Genomic DNA, 20,590 nt, shown 5'->3' on the forward strand with positions numbered 1-20,590 from the left:
TATGAGACATTAACTAAAGCTTTTGCTGGAAGATAGTATAGAGGTAATTTCCTGCGTGAAATTGGTTTCCCTTTTCTTGAGTGAGGGAAGTGCATTCCCAGGAGGCAAAGTGGCTGAGAAAGACACATGTTTCCATCACTGACACACGACAAGTTTCTGGGGCTCATACATATAGATTAGGCATAGGTGTGAGTGGACATGAGCACGCTGATTGTGTCTCCACACTGAAACCTTTATTGTCATTAGGGAGTTGGTAGATATGATCAGTGGAGATTCAGGCCTGTGGCTGCAGGAGGATATTGCAGTGGCTGGGTGATCCTAGAGTTTCATCTAGGAACCAACACAGTGGTAATGCTCGCCATTGGGACAGATCATCATCAGCGCAGTGTAAATAGCCACAAAAACACACGCTGTTGAACCTCAGGGTTACAATGAGCTGGCTAAACGCCCTGCACAGATTAGCAGACAGCACTGGAATAATGTTGTACCTGTGTTAATGCAGGCCGACACACTCAAGGAAAAATACACGATCACCAAAAATCATGATGAGCTTGACCAGGAGCAAAATCTAAATCTCAAAAATATTGTATAATTTAGATTTTCAGTATTAAATTCCAAGAAACTTTCATGAATAATTTGTTGATAAAAAGTTACGTTATGAATAAATATCTCTGTCTCAAAATATGTGACCATTAGCTCTTGGCTAGAGCCGATTGTTCTTTAATATATTATTTTATATCATATCTATATTACACAGTCACTGGAATCACACCTACTAAAAACCAGGAGTGTGTTCATGAGGTCCCTTCCTATGAACCAAAATAGGTTGTTGGCATAAGGATTATATAAGGACAGACGTGGACAAACACACACAGAAGCAGATCTTTGCATGTTGAATGCACTTGCATTGCTTTTGATGCACTCTGACCCACAATTTTCCCTCTCTACGGAACACAAATCGACCGTTGCCCCAATAGCCAAAAGGTTGTCTGTTTAAACAAAGTTTATAATGTAGGGTTTCTGTGTCGGCTCCTGCATGTTTGTGTTTTTGTAAACAGACGCATGTATGAGTGTGGTGTAGCCGGACAGATGGACAAATTCCTCATGGAACAAACCTCTCATGCAGATAAAAAGAAAACAGCACGATCACATTCTCTTTCAGTCATAACTGATCAAAAACTAAAATCCAGCTCTGCTTGGAATAACACAGCTCTACGGAGGGCTGGTGTTTGGGAGGGCTGAAAAGCTGCAGGAACCTGCTGGACAGAAGAAACCTGGTGAACTGCTGAATGAGGGAATGAGTAGGTTGCAGTGGAGCAACATGTCTCACAAAGAGTAGGAGGTTGCTGGGAAGAAGTATGTTTGCAAAGGCTGCAAAAGGACAAGGATCAGCCACGTTTTGTTTTTGATGTGGTATCAAGTTCAGTGGCCTCAGAAATTGGGGCGGAGGAATGAAAGGTTTGCTGCTCAAGTCGTCCTTTGGGTGTTTGTTGAATAAAAGATGCGATAAAAGAAAGTTGTGCTGAAGGCCCCTCCTTTCCTGTGAATCAAAAACAACAGCAGCACATTGGTTTTATGTTACTTTGATTTAGTCACTGGAGGGGGATATTTAAAGCTGAATTCACTGCTGCACTGACTCTAAAGCCTGTTGGCGTGGGAGGATAAATAGCCTTTAAGAGTCAGGTGGTTGTGTTGAGAGGTTTTTCGTCTTGACAAGAAGTGACGGGTTGTCCTGACTTAAATAAAGATTCGGCCCATAAAGAAATGGTTAAAAACGAAGGATATATGCCTTTGGTGGAGGGAGCTGACAGAGAGCAGAGCGGACCCTCGTCCCTGGGTGTCCTTCCACTTTATGTTTACCTCGAAAACCACGAGCTGTCTGCGGACAAAAGGCACCTTAATCCCGGGTTGAATATGCATGACGCGCCGCGCAGTGCCAGCGGGCGCTCGCAACTTAATAGTTTCAGCACCGCGGCGGTGAACAGCGCCATGCGCCGCCGAGACAGACTGTGGGGCTCAGCTGCAGCTGGTTCCGAGGCGCTCTTTGACGGAGCCCGGGGCCACTCTGACAGGCCGCGCCGGAGAAAGACCCCCTTTATCTGCGACCACATCATCAGCAAGCGATGACACCGAGAGCTTGTTGTAAAAAAAAAAAAAAAAAAGCGTGGCCTCTTTTACTTCGATGGCCGAAAAAAGGAGGGGGGGCGGGGGGGGGGGGGGGGGGGGGGGGGGCAGAGTGAGACAAGGGGGAGACATGGGGTGAGGGTGGACCAGAGGGGACAAGAGAGGGAGACTGACTGAAACATAATGTCTGCGGCTCACTTTGCAGACGTTTTCAATTCGTATAACGCACAGTGTCAGACACCCTGCGAAATAAAGTTGATCCCCACTCCCTGCTCGTGACGCACAGCCAAAACAGATAAGGAGATGGAAGAAGACACAGGAGAAAATAGAAATGGCAGAGAAGAGACGGGGGCGGCGGTGGAGGGGGGGCGGGGAGTGTGTGTGTGTGTGTGTGTGTGTGTGTGTGTGTGTGTGTGTGTGAGGGGAGGGGGGGCTCCACACTTCAATTCAGAGTTACTCAAGCACAGCGCGCGGACACAAGTGATCCCAGACTCACACGGACACGGGCGGGCTGCAGATTGGAATCCGGGGGTGCAGCTCCTCAGAACACACACACACACACACACACACAAACACACAGAGTCAGAGAGATGGGTTGAGGAGGAGTGTGTGTTTCCTTCTTGAGGCAGAATCGGAGCCACTTCAGCACGCCTGCGCTGCAGCCTCATCATAACAACTACAGGACCCCCTGCTCTGGATGGATCGAACCGTCTCCGCGCACCACGCACCGCGGAATCTCACCCACGAGCCGGGTGTCAATCAAACAGGGAGCAGAGAGGAGAGAAAAAACTGGGTCAGATGTTTCCCTCTTTCTTTTCTTCCTCGACGTGCGTGAGAGCGGAGGCGCACCTGCGAGCGCGTCTGCTCCTCTTTGCTCCTCGCTGACGAGAGCCCCAGTTGGGCTGTTGCTGCTGCTGCCGCTGCTTGGCTGAGGCTGCACACAGTTTGCAGACTGGACCAGTGGAGTGGGGAAAAGAAACAGACAGAAAGAGAAAGAGAGAGAGAGAGAGAGAGAGAGAGAGAGAGAGAGAGAGAGAGAGAGAGAGAGGGCGGGGGGGGGGGGGGGGGGGGGGGGGGGGGGAGAGAGAGAGGAGTGGGGGGGAGCTGGGACTGGATGGATACCTCTCTTCTTCTGGCGCTCTACAGGCGCTCATTCATTTATTTAAGCCCGACCGACGACAGCATGCCAAGCACAGACTCCAGCGGTGGAGCTCGGTCAGTCTGATACAACTGTCTCTCAGTCTGTCTCTGTCTGTCCCTCTCTCACACTTCCTCATCCTGTCCTCTCTTCCCAACAGGGGACAGGAGTGAGACTTCCTGCTCCGGCCGCGCGCTCTCACCTGCGCAACAACATCCGTGCGTGGCACCACTTCATCTGGCGACCTCCGGAACACCACCGACGACACCCACCCAGGACCTGAGGACACTGAGGAAACTCGCTCCATGGGCCCCAAACCCCGAGAGGCCCCCGGGATGGCGTGCAGCGCGTGTTACTACCTGGTCATCAGCTCAACGCACCTGAGCAATGGACACTTCAGGCGCGTAAAGGGGGTCTTCAGAGGACCACTGTGTCCAACTGCAACCAGTGATTCACCGGTAGGACAACGTGTCTGTGTGTGTGTGTGTGTGTGGTTGTAGTTGTGGTAGTCCTGGAGCTTGTGAAAGAGTTTCAGTCAAGTTAGATCTTCCTTTTCAGCACCTTTTCTTGGCACAAGTTCATGCTAAGGGTTAAAGAATGTATTTTGTGTTATTGTATGAAGTTCTCGCTGTTAAAAAGTGTATTTGCATGTGTGTGTAAACAGGGTAGATAAAAGCCTTTACAGACCCAGAGGCACTGTCATCTGGAGGTGGATGGCAGAGGTGGATGTGTTTTTTTCCGCGAGGGATTATCTTTTCTTTTCCCTGAACCATAAAAGAGAGATTCTTTTGGCAGAGGATAGTAAATGTGAATATTTTAAACAGAGGATAAAGTGAGTATCCAACCATGAAGCCATTGTCCCTCCATGCCTCCTTCTCTCTCGTGGTTTTGGGGAATTAAAACGAATCAAATGACATTAGTGCTCTGAGAAGGAGATGAGTTGCCCAGACGAAAAATAGCTCTAATTACCTGGGGAGTGTTTGTTAGGTAGGTGTGTGTGTGTGTGTGTGTGTGTGTGTGTGTGTGTGTGTGTGTGTGTGTGTGTGTGTGTGTGTGTGTGTGTGTGTGTGTATTTGACCTGCCCAACCTGGTGGGGTAAGTGCCTGACCTTTCCTTGGTGCCCGTGGTTCTTTTGAGCCACCAAACGGGCTCTTGGTTTGTGTGCACTTCAGAGAAAGAGAGAGTGTGTGTATGTTTAAGAGATAGAGAGAGAGAGATAGAGAGAGAGAGAGAGAGAGAGAGAGAGAGAGAGAGAGAGAGAGAGAGAGAGGGCAGAGAAGTAATAAAGACAAAATGACAGTACTATATGTACATCATATTTTGGACTTTGTTAATGAGGGTGAACGTGTGTTGTAGATTTAGGAGCTGCTGGGGAAAGTCTCTGGTAATCACACATTATTCATGAGCTCTTAATGTGAGACGAGACAAACTGGCAGAGCCGATGACAAGTTTGATGAGAAAGGAGGAAAGGAGCAGCTGGTACGTGTGTGTGCGTGTGTGTGTGTGTGTGTGTGTGTGTGTGTGTGTGTGTGTGTGTGTGTGTGTGTGTGTGTGTGTGTGTGTGTGTGTGTGTGTGTGTGTGTGTGTGTGTGTGTGTGCATACTTGAGTCATTACCAGTCTGTCATGTTAGGCCCTCGCTCACTATGTGACGGGAATGAGTGTTGAGCAGAGCACAGTCACAGTGACAGAGATGATGTTCAGACTTATATTCACATATCTACTTAAAAAGATTTGCTTTCACTCATAAACACACACACACACACACACACACTCTCTCTTTCTCTTTTTCTCTTTCTCTCTCTCGCGCGCTCTTTCTCTCTCTCTCTCTCTCTCTCTCTCTCTCTCATTCTCTATCTCTCTCCCCCTCGCTCTCTCACACACACATTATTTTAGTTTGCTAAGAGATTAAATGAGAAAACATACATTCTGTTAATAGGCAGTACAGTGTGTCTACCTACATATACACAAATCTCCATTAAGAATTAGGCAAATCAGCACATTTTAAATGTGATCATCTGAATCATCGGTCTCGCTGCCCATTCATTACATGTAACTTGTACATCTACATAATTTAAATCAAATGCTTGTTTTTCTATTGGAGGTCCCATTTGGATGCACACGCAGCACACTGTGACATTTGTGCGACTAATGAGTGTGTCTGCTTACTTTTCAGGCTGTCACTGATATGTGTTTATTTAAGAATTTACGTCATGAAAATTTCTGAGAATTAATAGATACTGGACATTTGCATGAGATGGATAATTCATCACCGTCTTTTAATTTTTGGCAGACTAAACTTACAGTTGCAGTTAGAGATGCGCATTGGACCACAGTGCTTCTTGAGCACCACGAAACCTGGTTCTAGTCTAGCATTAAGTATAAATTGTGTATATCTAAAGTTTCCGACAAATAACTTTAGTCAAACAATGAATTCATTTGATCAACAGAAAGTAAACATGGAACTTGACTGTGATGAATCATTTGAGTATCTTTTAATTAAAGCAAATATTTCCACTTATGCCAGTTTCTCAAATGTGAGTCTTTTCTTCTTTTCTATTTTTTTCATTCTGAACTCAACATCTTTGAGTTGTATTACGAATACTACACTACACTAGAATTATCACACTGCGGTTGTATGCCTCCGTCAACCAGTGCAATTTCCATCTATATATTAAGGCATACTTTTTTCCCCCCAGACTGATATAAGGTCACTGCGATCTTTGACATTTGCCCAGTGAAACGTAATCACTTCATCTGAAAATCTTGGTCCAAGTTACAACTAATTACCAAAAATTCCCTCAAGGAGATAAATCACATTGAAGAGGCCAAAAATACGTTTTTTTTAGGCCCCTGTGAACTTGACCTTTAACCACTGCAATCGAATCAGTTAATCAGTGAGTCCAGGTGAATGGTACCAGATGTAATGAAATGAAGTCCTAATATATCCCATTCACAGGGATGTGAGGTCACTGTGACCTTGACCTTTCACCTCCAAGCACCAAATTCTAATTAGTTTATCTTTGAGTCCAAGTGAACATTTGTAACAAATTTGAAGACATTCCCTTAAACTGATCTTAAGATATCAGGTTCAAGAAAAACATAAACATACTGTGTGTGGTCACGGTGACCTTGACCTTTGACCCTTGACCACTAAATTCTATTCAGACCATCCTTGAATCTAAGTGAATGTTGGTGCCAATATTTGTACCAAATTTGAAGAAATCCCCTTAAGTCATTCTTGAGATATCGCATTCACGGTAATGGGACGAATGGACTGACGGACAACCTGACGGCGGTCGCATTAATAATTATAGTTTCCAGTAAAATGCTTGGTAAGACTTTTAAGTCAGAAGACGTCCAGCTAATTTACCCAGTTTTATTTAGGTAATCAAAGGCATCAAAGGAAAATATTTAAGAAAATAACTTGAGTGGCAGTGACTCAGAAGTTTTCTAGCAACAGGAATATCGACTATCGAAACCCGGCTGAAGGCTTGAAAAAACCCAGCTGTGGGGTCTTAAAGGCTCAACTGTGGCTGACCTCCTTGTGAACAGAGGCAAAAGAAAAAACAGCAGTTGAATACATATTTTTCCCTCGAAGCTGCAGACTGTATTAGATGTCATTCGGGGGAAGGGAGGGCATCCTTTACCTCCAAGGCCAAACTAATGCAGATAAAGCTACATGTGGAAAGTTTTCCGCGTTGGAATATGCTGGCTAAGTGGGTATGGAGGGTCAAAGAAAGATGTGCTTTCACATTTATCCATATTAGTTTAGACATGGGCCAATTTATGGGCCTGTCAGCATGATAAACACGCTGCACCAGAGTCCTGGCAGTTCAAAAGTGACCTCGTGGGTTAGGTGAAACATAGTCCTTCAGCCGCCAGCGAGTAACACACCTCTTCAAGACTGTTAGACATGCTGAACAGCGTCTTTGGCTCCTGTCTCTCCCACGGTAAAGTATGCAGCAGCAGCAGCGGCAGCAGCCAGCACAACAGCTACAAGCTGCTCTTTGATTTAGCTCAGATCAGTGGAGTACAAAGGATTTTACAACGAGGATTTGTCGGGGGGGGTAACTTCTCGCGTCTTCGCTTTGATAAGGCATTGCAGCATTAAGAAAACACTGGGCGCCTGTGAGTGGTAGAGAGCAGCCGCCCTGGCACACAGCCCCCTTCTTCCCTCGCAGCCAATCCTCCCGTGTTTGTTAAGACCGGTTTGTTGTTGAGCTTGCTCTCCTGTGGAGTGCTGCCGTACGTCGACATCAGGATTTTGCTCATTAGTACTTTATCACCATTAATTAGTCATTGTGATAGGTCTCTCGGACGTGTCTAAATTCCGGTTCCTCTATGTATATTAGTTTCATAATCATCGCTGATGAATCATTCGTCAAACTCTTATTAGCACTTGGAGGGTTTTTTCTGTTCTTGGTGTCGGTGTCGAGGGAGGACAGGAGAGGGGAGATGTGGCGACAGAAAGGTGTGTGCAAAGAGGACAGATTCCGCTCCAATGCAACCCTGAGTTCACACAGATCCAGACTGATACACACCTTCAATTATTTTCCTGTCTCCTGAGTCTCCCCATTTACTTGCAGAAACCCTCCCTCTGTAGAATATTATGGCCTTGTGTGTACGTGTGTGTGTGTATGTGTGTGTGTGTCCGTGCACACTTAGCTGCTCATCCACTGAGGCCCACTTTGATGTATATTTCACTGCTGTTGCAGAAAACAGATGAAGCCTTGGCTATACAGCACGGTGTCAAAGTGAGAGCAAATGCGCCGGCGTGTGCGAGTGTGTGACTCCGCGTTTGCACCCTCATGTATTCATTGATTCCGCAGGGAGCTGAACAGTGTTTATGTAAATGAGGTGGCATTTAAACATATGCCCCGAACAATTATCTCGAAACAGCTATTTAGCCGCACAAAAACACAGCCATGTTCGGAGTGAGTCAGGCACTTAGCTGCAAATATTAAGCCATCATGAGGGGACAGAGGTGAAATGAGCCAACTGGCTTTCCATTTGGCACGCCAGTTTGCTCATGGGCATAAACACAACACCCAGGAATCTTTGTGCACTCTTAATGACGATCACAGGAAGTGCAACAAGCTTAGTATCACAGAACTCTCATTTGAGAAGGCTTGTAATAGCATCTTGACATTTACAAAGTTCCACAAATGTCAGAAACAAAGCGATTGTTTCAAAGTGAGTTCAAGATCAAAAAAGAAAAAAAAAGTGTTTGCTATATGAGCTCAAAACCAGCTGCAGCCTTGTTGACTTTTCCGTTGCCAGGAAAGCTATTTCAGAGTCAAGGCCTGTAATGCAGCAGTCACTCACATTGATAAAGTCTAATGTTAATTCCTCACAAACACACACACACACACACGCACACACACAGCGGCTCAGCCAGCAGGCCCGGGTGGAGCAGTTTGAGAACGAGCAGGTGAGTGCTGCAGAATACTAAAGTCCTGTACGACTGGGCCATTCCTGCTGACCGCTGCAAAGTGCTCCCACTGATCACTGCTAATGTCCTCCATCACAGTTTACACTCATCACCCCGGAGAGAGCGTGCACGCGCGACTGTGAGTGTGTGCGGGGGAGAAAGGGGGATAATTGGGACAGATGGGTGAGATAGGATAAGGAGAGAGAGGAGGGAGAGGGGTTGAGAAAGACAGTTGGCATCGATTTGAACACTCTCTCAAGCCTTTATTGACATTTCATTTAGCTAATGAATTCATTAGTGCTTCATAGCACTAATGCTTCAATAACCTCTACTTGGTAACAGGGATGATTCCCCAGAGGAAATACTTAGTTGCCTCTGTATGTTCTGACTTTTCCAATTTCATTTTCAAGTCGTTTTTTTTCTCTTCTACTTCTCTTTCTTTTTCTTTTTCTTTAACCCTCAAAGTTTGCTCCTCTGTTTGTGCTGCATTGTGTAACGTGTGAATGAAACCATTGTTTGAGTTGACATAACCTGGCAGCCTTTCCCACTGCACGCCCTCAGGAACGATGGAGAAGAAGAGGGAGGCTCGAGAAGTACGAGCGCTCTTCTCCACCTGGGTTCGGGTGTCTCTGTGCCCCCTGCTTACAGGCTTTGTGGTGCTTGTTCATCTCTGAGATGGAAATGATCCTCATTCAGTTTTCTACACACACACACACACACACACACACACACACACACACACACACACACACACACACACACACACACACACACACACACACACACACACACACACGCCTACTGTGTATGAATTGAAAAAAATCGAAAAAAATGTTCATTCACGTATTTCATTTTTGATTTTTCACATTCATGACTTGTGCATTGCCACATTCACAATCCTCCATTTAAGCCCTGCCAGAAATCACGAGCTGGTTTGTGAATTGGAGGCATTTATTTATCTGTGTTTGAGGTCTGATGTCTGAAAAGGGAAAATCTGCTTCTGTGGCATAACTGTGAGGCTGTTTGTTGATCTGCGTGAGCTCTGTGTGTGGGTGTGTGTGAGCACGTTTGGAGGGTGAAGTGTGAGCTGAGTGTGTTTTGTGTTTGTCTGTTGGTACTCGAACGGGGAGGATGCATTGTGATGGTTTACAATTGTTATTATAAGATGTTGTAACACCTTTAAAATGCAGATCCTGAAATTAGATGTGTGTTGGGAGTGACACACAAGTTATAATACACTTGTGAACATACTCACACACGCAGACACACACAGCAGATGGCCAACCTCTCATTTTGTATATTACCTTGGGACAGATGTTTGTCTGTGTGGTCATTAGTAATCGCAGCATCAGATAATTACCTGGAGACACACCAGCACATAAACACACACACTCACATACAATTAGTGGGTGTTTGATAATTACGGGATATTTGATGAACCATCTGGAGCACCCGCTCAGGTAGAAACTGAAAGACACGCTCAAAACCAAATCAGACACACAAAAAACCCCAAATCATAACTATCAAAATAGTATCATCGGCCAAGTCCTAAAAAAAACGTGGAAAGCGAGACGACAGGAAGGAGATGACGAGATGAAAGCCTTCTTGGTTTCTTAGTCATTAAGACCTCATTTCATTCAAGAATCCGGTTTTATCCTCTTTTATTCTGCTGGAGTTATTTTCCTCCTCTGTCTCTCCTTTTTTTCCGACTATTATTTGCCATTGCCTTCTGTCTTCTCCTCCATTCATTTCTCTAGCTGTTATCTCCCGCTCCTATTGCTTTTTGTCTCATCTCTCCGGCCCACTCATTTTTTATCAGGTCAAAGGTTCAGCTGTTTAGGCCTTTGAATTTTAGTGTGTGTGTGTGTGTGTGTGTGTGTGTGTGTGTGTGTGTGTGTGTGTGTGTGTGTGTGTGTGTGTGTGTGTGTGTGTGTGTGTGTGTGTGTGTGTGTGCGTGCGTGCGTGCGTGCGTGCGTGCGTGCGTGCGTGTGTGTGTGCGACTGGAGCAGTATTGCAGCAGCCATATATCCTATAAAGAAAAGAGTGTGTGCTTTATTGATGGTCAGATTTTCCGTTTTTCACTAACCTCCACTTTTCTCACAGACCCTGCCTCTTATTCTGCTTCTCTTTCCCGAATTCATGCTTTCGTGGCGGAACAGATGTGGGGATACAATTATAGCTCCATTAAATTGCCGTGCATATGTGCCTGCATGCACGTGTAGGTGTGCATGTTACAGATATTTGCACCTATGTGCTTGAATGCCTGTGTGCGTCTCCACCGCTGACATGCAGGCCAGGGTTAAGAGCAGCTCAGACAAATTAATTATCTCTTCTCTGGAGGAGGGAAGATGACTCATTGAAAGCGAGGCTGTGAACCAGCACGTCCTGGCTGCGCAAAAAGCCCAGGAATTACTCCAAGTCCAGCAGAGACCTATTGGTTCCTCCCCCTGAATATAGCAACTTGGATTTTGTCCCCAGCTTGATGCTCAGTTCGTATTCTCTTTCGAGTCTTCACGTGCATAAGGCCGATTTATAAAAATAACTGCCACTGAAAGAAGTCGAGAAGGCACTTTGCATTTATAGATCAAAGTGGCAGAGGAATTTTAATGCGTGGGAACAAGTTTCCCTTCTCTTCCTACCATCGTTGACATAAGATCGAGGCTTTCATGTTTTGTGTTGCTGTGGCCTGTGCAGAATATGGTGTAATGGGTTGTACCATAGCAAATACACTCACACAGATCAATTCAAGTTATTGTCTGAATCAGATTGAAATGTAAAGCTCATGTTTTTCGACATTGGTAACTTGTGTGTTGAAATTTTCAGTTCTACGCCTGTTGTCGAAAAATGAGGATGTATTCGTTTTTAATGAGGGCAACTCTCAGATTTCAAATTCTATTATTTTGACAAGAAATACAACTAAAAAATAAAATTGATTTGGTTGCAGGGATTTTTTATTTGTAGGATTTTGTTGCATCTCGAGGCAAGGCTCTTATGTTTGTGGTGCCTCAGCCACCCCTGACCTTTCACCTCTCCTCAGACCTCTGACAGACGGCCACTCGGGAAAAATAGGCGTTGAAAAAGGTCAGTGTTCGGGTCAAGGATTCCGAGACATGAACAGGACATTATTGAGCTATTACTTTATTAAAATGCGTGTGTACCTGGTAATATATTGCCTGCATGAGCGCACTGTGTATTGAGTAAATTGGTTGTACAGCAAAATGCATTTGTACATTCACGAGGCTGGGGAAAAAAAAGTGGACAAGTGTGTACAAGGGTGCAAGTGGGTCAAAAATGCATGTTGTATTATAATAACATTGTGTATGCTCTCACATGTCTTCATTCTGGTGCACTCTTATGTTTATGTATCCAAACAGATAGGACCTACTAGGACATTCTGAGGTCGGTCATGCATCAGTAACAATGCATCAAATTATGTCAGGCCTACCTCCACCAGCAGGATGAGCCATGATGCAGAAACTAATAATTCATGCCATTTGCTTCACATCAGCCTTCACATCAGCCATGATGGAGCGAGCAGCCCACCGCAATTATCATGAGAAGCAGCATTCCTGTGTTTAGCAAGATTGGAGATGCCAGGCGCTCGGCTTAGCGCTGCAGAAATGTCCTGGCTGTGTGCTGCCAGGATGGCAGGATCAGAGTGGTCTGCAAGCAGCCTCCGGCTACCAGCCACCGGGCCTTGGCTATACCTCCGTCATATGGACAGGATGCCTGTTCCCTCTGTCTATTTGTGTATGAATGTTTGGTGTGACTGTGTTTGTGCTTTTCTGCATGAATCGGCTATGGGGGCTCTTTACCCTTGCTGTGAGGTATATTCTTACCCTTTGGTACAGGATTAGTCACAACACTGAATGGGAAGACATGGGAACAGCAGGAGAGAGGGGGGATAGAGGTAGAGGAAGGGGAGAGGAAGGGAAACCCCACAAAGATGAGAGGAAACGTGTGGGTGGATTGCGTGCGGGAATGTGAGTGTGTGTGTCTGTGTGTGTGTGCGTGCGTGCGTACGTGTGTGTGGGGGGGGGGGGGGGTGTCATGGGTATTTATCAATTTCCCTAAGATTCTTCACTTTTCCTCTGCCATAAAAGCCAGAGGCAAGAAGTAAACACAAACTCTGAAAGATGGGCTTTACTCTGCCTCTTTTTGTTTCCCCCTCTTACTCTCTTCTCTCCACATGTTAAGTTCACTGTGCATTTGTGTGTGTGTGACTGTGTGTGTGTGTGTGTGTGTGTGTGTGTGTGTGTGTGTGTGTGCATGTGATTGTTTGGATTACATATGCAAAACACCTCTGTGGGTAAGTGAAAACAGATATGTGAGGTCCAGAAGATGTGAGCATATAATCTTTCATCTCTATGCAGACGATGCAGGTGTCAAAGTTGTGGAGTTCTTGTCATGAACAGTAACAAGCCCCATTCTGAATTCCATGTTTGCAGCTTCAGTTAACTCGTCTCTTCCAGGTATGACAGTAATATGTTTCTGAAACAAAAAAAGCTTTGAAGAGAGTGTGAGCCATGCTCAGCAAGACAAACACCCACCATATGAGCTCCGTGTGTGACTGTGTGAGGGGGTGTGTTTGTGTTTATGTGCAAGCATGTGAGAAATAGCAGCATGTGATTTATGTATATGAGTGTCATCGGCCGAGGTGGAGGCAGAATTCCCAGGCCTGATGAGTGGCTTAATGATTCATCAGCCTGGCTGAGGCAGGCATCAATAATGGATGACAGAGTGGGTCATGCAGGATTGCTCGCCCCTTGATTAAAGTGCTCCACAGCTAAACGCTTCACTTCCTGCATCTTCTCACCCTTCCCTCAGCGAGGATAAATACAGAAATGTGCCATACACATACACATACACATACACACACACACAGACACACACACACACACACACCTCATCCTCAATCCTTTTCCATAGAGCTTAATGTCATCTCACCTCTTGCATACGCTTAATAAGCTCTCATCCCTTCCTCATCTCCTCACTCTGTTTCTTTGGTCTTAATCCAATCAGGGCGAGAGAAAAAGGCAGAGAAAGGGGTAGAAGAGAGAGAGAGAGAGTGGGAGAGGGGGGAAAGAAGAAAATGGAAAGCGTGGGAGAAAAGATGAGAAAGCCACAAATGAGTGCTTTATGATTTGTCTGTACAGAAATGGAACCTTTCTCTCTGGAGATAAGACAGGAACATAAATGTTCTTTCTCTCCCCTCCACACACAGAGTGGAGGGAGTCGTTCTCTCTCTGTCTCTCTCTCTGTAAGCTGCATGTGGGTGTTGGTGTGACAGGACAAATCTCTGTCTATTAGGAGACATAAACCTCTAAACCCTGTGCTACACAGCCACACATATTAATGCAGCCAGTACGGGCTGGATAGAAGTTGGGAAGGATAGCAGGGACACACAGAAAAAGAAAGAGATGTGGAGAGCAGAGAGATGTAAGGAGGCAGAGCAGGATGTTGAAAGCAGAGTGCTCTGGCGGGATTTCAATCCCTGGCCGGCACAGGGTCTTAACTGCTACACAATCTTTGAGTACAGCAGAACCAGCTTTAATAAAGTTGGACTGATGTGCACCACAGAGCAAGCTCAGTGAGTGTGTGTGTGTGTGTGTGTGTGTGTGTGTGTGTGTGTGTGTCCTGTATGGGTAAGTGTGATGCTGCTGAAGCCAACGGTTCCTTCCTGCTTGCACATCTGTAGTATCATTAGCCATCCATGCACTCATATTCTAATGTGCCAGAGAAAAGATCCCTCACTCTCATTGGACATACTTTCGTTATCCCCTGATAGCACAAAGGAAAACGCACTGAGTGAACACGCACACACACACACACACACACACACACACACACACACACACACACACACACACACACACACACACACACACACACACACACACACACACACACACACACACAAATGCTCGCCTTTGAAAGAAACTGCATCATAAATTCCTGAAAGAGGGAGCAATCATTCCTCAATTCCCTGACAACCGCGTCCCATTGTTCTTCCTCCCTCGCCCTCACTCCTCTTTAGTGTCTTTCCCGTCATCTGTAAGTTTTTCTGCTGGCGAGACTTAGCCGGGCGCTAAGAGTGTAGCACGTAATCTTGATGGTATTAATCCTGTTCTTTAAATCTGTCACTTCCCAAACTGATTACCTTCATCTTCTTAACTTGTCTTTCACTCTAATCTGTATCATCACACGCCGGCAGATTAGAGTCGCAGTTTGATCACTTAAACAGATAGAGACGCAATCCTCTTTCAAGCAGTCAATCACCTGCCTCGTCTAGACAGATCGACAGCACGAAATGTGTTTGATGTGTGTGTGTGTGTGTGTGTGTGCGTATGTGACAACCCAACTATGCTGTATATCCATTAATCCATGCCGGGTTTTTCAGTTGTGTCTGTAATTTAAATGTCAAGAGTATATGGTCCATATAATTCCATTTTTCTGCCAGCTGGGAGAGGAAAGCATTTAATAATGGAGATGACATTTAGCGAGAGACGAGAGAAACCTGATAGTCGCACAGATGGAAGGACACATAACTGACAAGTGCTTTCGATGCATGGCAGGGGGAGACAGATATGAGAGGGAAACGGAGGGAAACTACAATAATAGAAGACTACAATAATAGAAGAATAACAGCTGATCAGATCTCACCAATCCATCCAGACTCTTCCTTTGTTACTTTCAGCCCTAAGAGCAACAGTGGAGAATGTATCACAAAGGAAACTGAATGGCACTCAGTAGAACGCCTTCCTCTCCCAAGGAACCAACAGTCCCCTTAAATCCAATCCAGCTCCACCAAATTTCACACACTCACAGATATCAGTTCATAATCAGTGTAATTTTTTCCATCATCCATTCCCTGGGAAATCAGTGAAAATGTTGAAAAACCTCCAATCTCGCAATGTTAAAGAAAGAGTAAGTTCTTCCTTATAACTCATCCCTCCACCAAGTTTCATGGTAATCCATCCAGTGGTTTTTGTGTATTTCTGCTAACTAACTATCAAAAAGGTCCCAATTATGAAGCCACATTTAAATTCTAAGATCTGTATTTTTATTTGGATCAGCACCAAATTGCACAAACTCATAAATATCAGTGCCCCAAATATACCATCAAGACCCATGAATTAGTCTCTGTGAAACAAACGCAAGTGTTGAAAAATGCCCAATCTTACAATGGAAAGGAAAGTAAAAAAAAAGCCCCTGGATCAGCACTAAGATTTAATGAGTTCCTCCCTGACTCATACTGCATATTTTCCCCAAGTTTTGCGGTAATCCGTCTCATAGTTTTTGCATAATCTTGCTTACAAACAAACATACAAACCAACAAAAACCAACAGGGGTGATAATATACCCTCCGTGGCAGAGGTAAAAAATGACTTCCCTTCATTATAAGTGCGTGTAGATGTGTGTAGAAGTTACAGATGCATTCTTTTTTACCTACCGTCCTTTGTCTTCCTGTAACTGGTTTATAATGTTCTCCTTAATGTGCACTGAGAGAGAAGGAGGGAAACCTTCTCCTCTTAGAGAAACAAACGCAAGTCCCTGAAGAGCATAGAGATTGAGTGGTAGGATCATAAAAATACATTAAAAGACACAGAGGAGGCCACAGTTTGTGGAGCGCCAGGGTATTTTAGGAATTTGCATGCACGCTTTCATGCATTTGTGCATCCGCCTTGATCCAACCCAACACAATTTGGATCCTCAAAACAGCTGGAAAGAAAGTATGGGTCATGTTTGTTCAAGAGGAGAAAATGTCTTAAGATGTCCTCAGCTTTTTTTTTGTTGTCTGTAAGCTATGCTCTGCCCTGGTGAATCAGTTTAACTCGTCCCGCTCGAGCCAGAGGCTGCGGCTCACATTATAACCAGCGTGGCACGCACACGCAGAGATTGAGAGAAGCCGAGGAGGATGTTGAGAGGTGGGCAGATTTTAAACGTGGCACAGAAGAAGATTGATCAGTGGCACAGAGCATGAATAACTCCATGAATATGAGGGAGCCCTGTTGAATGGGGAGCGATAGAGAGAATGACATCCGGGAGGGGTGGACGGATCGTGTGGCCTTGCATCGTGATGGACAGGGAATTAAATTTTGATCTCTCACTGAGTGATCGTTTGGTCGGGCCTTGTGACTAATCATAGATTTATGACTTCAACAGGAGAGCTCTGCGATCAGTCCATGCCACGGGTGCCCTGTAGCCACGGAAAAAGCAGTACAGTTGTTCCGAGGCTTTTGAACACCCTCATTATTTTTCTTTTATATTTAGATGTGATATGTCACACATTATATATGGTGTCAGGATGCTACCCTGCAGCTCTCCCTTTTTTTATTGACAAGTTCAGCTCTTAAAAATCTATCAGCGGCATAGATGCGTGTACAGATACATTCAGAGCAGATTTATTTTCCACAGTAAAACTCAAACACAGTAAATCTACTGTAAACAGAGCATGAAAGCGGCACTCATTGTGTAGCCGCTACGTATTTAGAGCACTGACATGTTTTTGGATGTTCGGCTGGCGTATTAGATTTGGAATAAAACAATGACTGCAAGGTTAAAGTGCTTCCTCTCAGCTTCAAATAGACGGATTATTTGAGGTGGGGTTTTATGAGGTAATTATCCAGAGTTAATTTATTATATGCAGTATTTGGGTCAGCGTGTTCCCGGTTTGGAGACGCAAACTAAAAAAAATCTATAGCAGTTATGTGCACATTATAATTATCTTGCCATCAAACAGTCCCCTGTTTAGTACCACATTATTCTCAATCCTTGAACTTCCACATATATGGTGTTATATTAGGGTCTGCTGAGGTCCACATGATGTAAATTTTTACTGTACTCGAGGCTCTATGCAGATGTATAACTGATGACACATGACTCATGCTGTTCTGGTCCTCCTGACTCTCCGAACTGGGAGCGTGGAAGTGGTGGAGGAAGTCCTGAACGTATTTACTGAAGTACAACTAAAGAGACAAAAAAGTACTAAATTAAAGTAAAATACCACATTAGCTTTTCTACTTTCAGTCAAAGTAATGCTTTTCAATAATTTGTTGTCATTGTAAGAGGCGGGGTCTAATGCTACCTGCTCTGATTTGGTCAGTAGACCAATTCGTCCCATGTTATTGATTACTTGAAAAAAACTATGTAAAAATGTTGTGTAGTAGATTGTGTAATGAAAAAACAAATTTAACTTATACATCTACTTAAGCTAAGTGCATATACATGAAACTAGTACATATACTTTGTTTCATCCCACCACTGGTACGCAGACCCATTGTGAGTGAGCAGTGCAGAAAAGCAGAATACCATTAGGGGTAAATAGTCCATTTGTAAGGACGGTACAGCAGGTCAGAAATCCTCAGCATATGGGCAACCAAGATGTTTTCAGTCTAATGTTCTTGACTGCTCGAGTTAGCCATCTGGCCTCAGTCCAACTGAACATCTGCTTCATTAGTGAAGATGAGACTGAAAGTAAACAGTCCCTCAGATGGCTGCAGTCGAGGCCTCACAGAAGATTTCCAGAGGAGCTACCAAGTGTCTGCTAATGTCTGTAGATCACAGACTTCAGTGAGTTGCTGCCAGCAGAGGACGAGATGTTAAATTCATTGCCCTTAGTGACATGTGTGTTGATCTGTACAGTTACCATCGTGGGGGAGAGTCTGAAAGGCTTGCATTGTAAAATTCGAACGTTTTATTAACCATTTAGAATTGAAAAAGGTATGGCCATTTATCCAGTCTAACAGAAGATGTTTTGTTATATTGGAATAAAATGAAGATCATCATCACTGTTTTCCATTGTCTTTCACTCCTGCGATAATTAAAATCCTATAAAGTCCAATAAGAAATCAGTGTAATAATAGTAATAATTTAAATCCAGTACCTATTAAAATCTAACGCAAACAAACCATCTGCAACAAAGGTCGCACACCCCCGGTTTAAGGATCAAATCCTGGGAGAAGCTCTCCTCATCAGCAAGGCAACAAAGGGCACACGGCAAATTAGCAAATATAATCTCTTCATCATTTATTTATTCAGTTTGTTTCTTGCATGCTGCTCAACATGCAAAGGTCAGGAGGAGACACAACATTTGGTTATATTTTGAGTGGGAGAGAAAGAAAAAGGCAGAGTTAAACAAACACGGGTGATTCACGGTGAACAAAGCCCACTGAGTCATGACACACCTGACACAGAGTCACTGGAATGCGCCGCTGTAATCTTATACTATATTATCCAGTGTAGTGTCTCTTAACAGATAACTCACAGTTTGTGAGATAATGTAGCTCACTGGTACTAACACATCTGTGCTTTTGGCTGTAAAACCATATCCATGCTCAGCATCTGCGCTCTTGGCCGTGGTTGCTCTATGTTCTTGTTTTGAGCATATTTCTAATGGCTGTACTGATCCGGAGCAAACGAACACACACAAACTCTATGAGACAGTTGCACCTATAAACAAGGGCTGGTACACACGCACACACACACACACACATCAGATGATTTAATGGGTGGGCACTGGCCATGGAGGCACGTTAAGGGGAGTCAAGGGAGATGGGTTAGGTCTGCAAATATCAGCTCATTAACACACAGATATCCTGTTTGGCAGACTGTCTATGTGCCGTAGACTGCATATAAAGATGGACGACATGATGGCTCCACAAAAGTGAAGCAAAAAGCGTCCCAATTGCCCCCTGGTGGCTGACTCCAATATAGGTTATAAACCCTGCCCCTGTACATATCAACAATTTTTTTTTCAAAGATGGTTTCTGGCATTTTAGTTTAGTTGTTTTTACACGGATGATTGTTCAAGTGTTCATGTTTCCGCAAAAACTACTGAACTGGTTTTCACGAACCTTGGTGGAATGTTGCAGTATCTGGAAGAATCCATATCATGTTAGTGGGGATCTGGATCAGGAGGCGGATCCAGGAGCATTTTTTCACTTTCTTTAACATTGTGACGTTGCCGTTTTTTTCAACATTTTCTTTGATTTCTGAGAATAATTCATGGAACAGGCATGTTTATGGGGACTGATATTTAATTAGTGAGCAATTTGATGCGGATCCAATTAATAATACGGATTTGGTCAATTTAAATGTGGTTTCATAAAGGGACCGAGTCTGTGGTATGTGCGCATGTGCACAACTGGGTTTAAAGCCAAGATCAGGTCATTACAGCAACAAGCGACTTAGCCCTCAGGTGAGCTGTCATTAGCTACGGCAGAATGGTCAGGTATCTTACTACACAGCCGCGCTTGCTCCACTCGTGCGTGTGTCAATGCACGTGTGTCTGATACGAAGGAGAGGATCACAGGGGCACGTTGGACACAGGCAGAGGAGAAATAGTGGATGGTGAATGGTAAATAAATATATAGAGTGAAAGAGAAGGACAAATCAGGAGGTACATTTTTTGCCACAAATTAAATTGTTTCTAGTCATTTCAGTGACCAAGTTAGGGTGATAATTATAGCTGGAGATAATTAAAGGCTTAATTGGGCTTGATAAACAGTTATGAATTGTTTATTGAATTGTTCTCACAAGGCAAAGTAGCAATTAGACGTTCTCTGAATTCACACGTCTCTTATCCACATGTGTCCCTGTCTCTTCTCTTCTCTTCTTTTCTGGCAAAGCAGAATTAATACTTCATTCATTAGATACCATAGTAATTATCCAAAACAATTACTGTAATATCTATATACAAATAGGGCCTTGATATTAATGTTGCTTTATGGAAGGCAGCTAAGAAACACCTTGAGATCCATTCAAAAATGTAACATATCATTCTACATTTCTCCATTAATTATATAACATAAAAAGGGAATGCAAATGCAAGATATGCATAATGTGAATTATAAATAGATCCCTCACTCACCAGTTTTTGTCAATAATCAGGTTT

At 44.2% G+C, this 20,590-nt stretch overlaps 1 protein-coding gene across 1 annotated transcript in view; it reads left to right on the forward strand.

Moving 5' to 3' along the window:
- The first annotated feature begins 3,398 nt into the window (after positions 1-3,398).
- Positions 3,399-20,590, forward strand: part of LOC117777505 (G patch domain-containing protein 8) — a 34,704-nt gene continuing 17,512 nt past the window's right edge. The window contains exon 1 of the mRNA XM_034612335.1: positions 3,399-3,720. Within this exon, the coding sequence (XP_034468226.1) occupies positions 3,568-3,720 (153 nt within the window). The 5' untranslated portion in view covers positions 3,399-3,567. The remainder of the gene's footprint in view (positions 3,721-20,590) is intronic.

This window comes from Hippoglossus hippoglossus, chromosome 16 (assembly GCF_009819705.1).
Source record: "Hippoglossus hippoglossus isolate fHipHip1 chromosome 16, fHipHip1.pri, whole genome shotgun sequence".
NCBI classification, from domain to species: domain Eukaryota; kingdom Metazoa; phylum Chordata; class Actinopteri; order Pleuronectiformes; family Pleuronectidae; genus Hippoglossus; species Hippoglossus hippoglossus.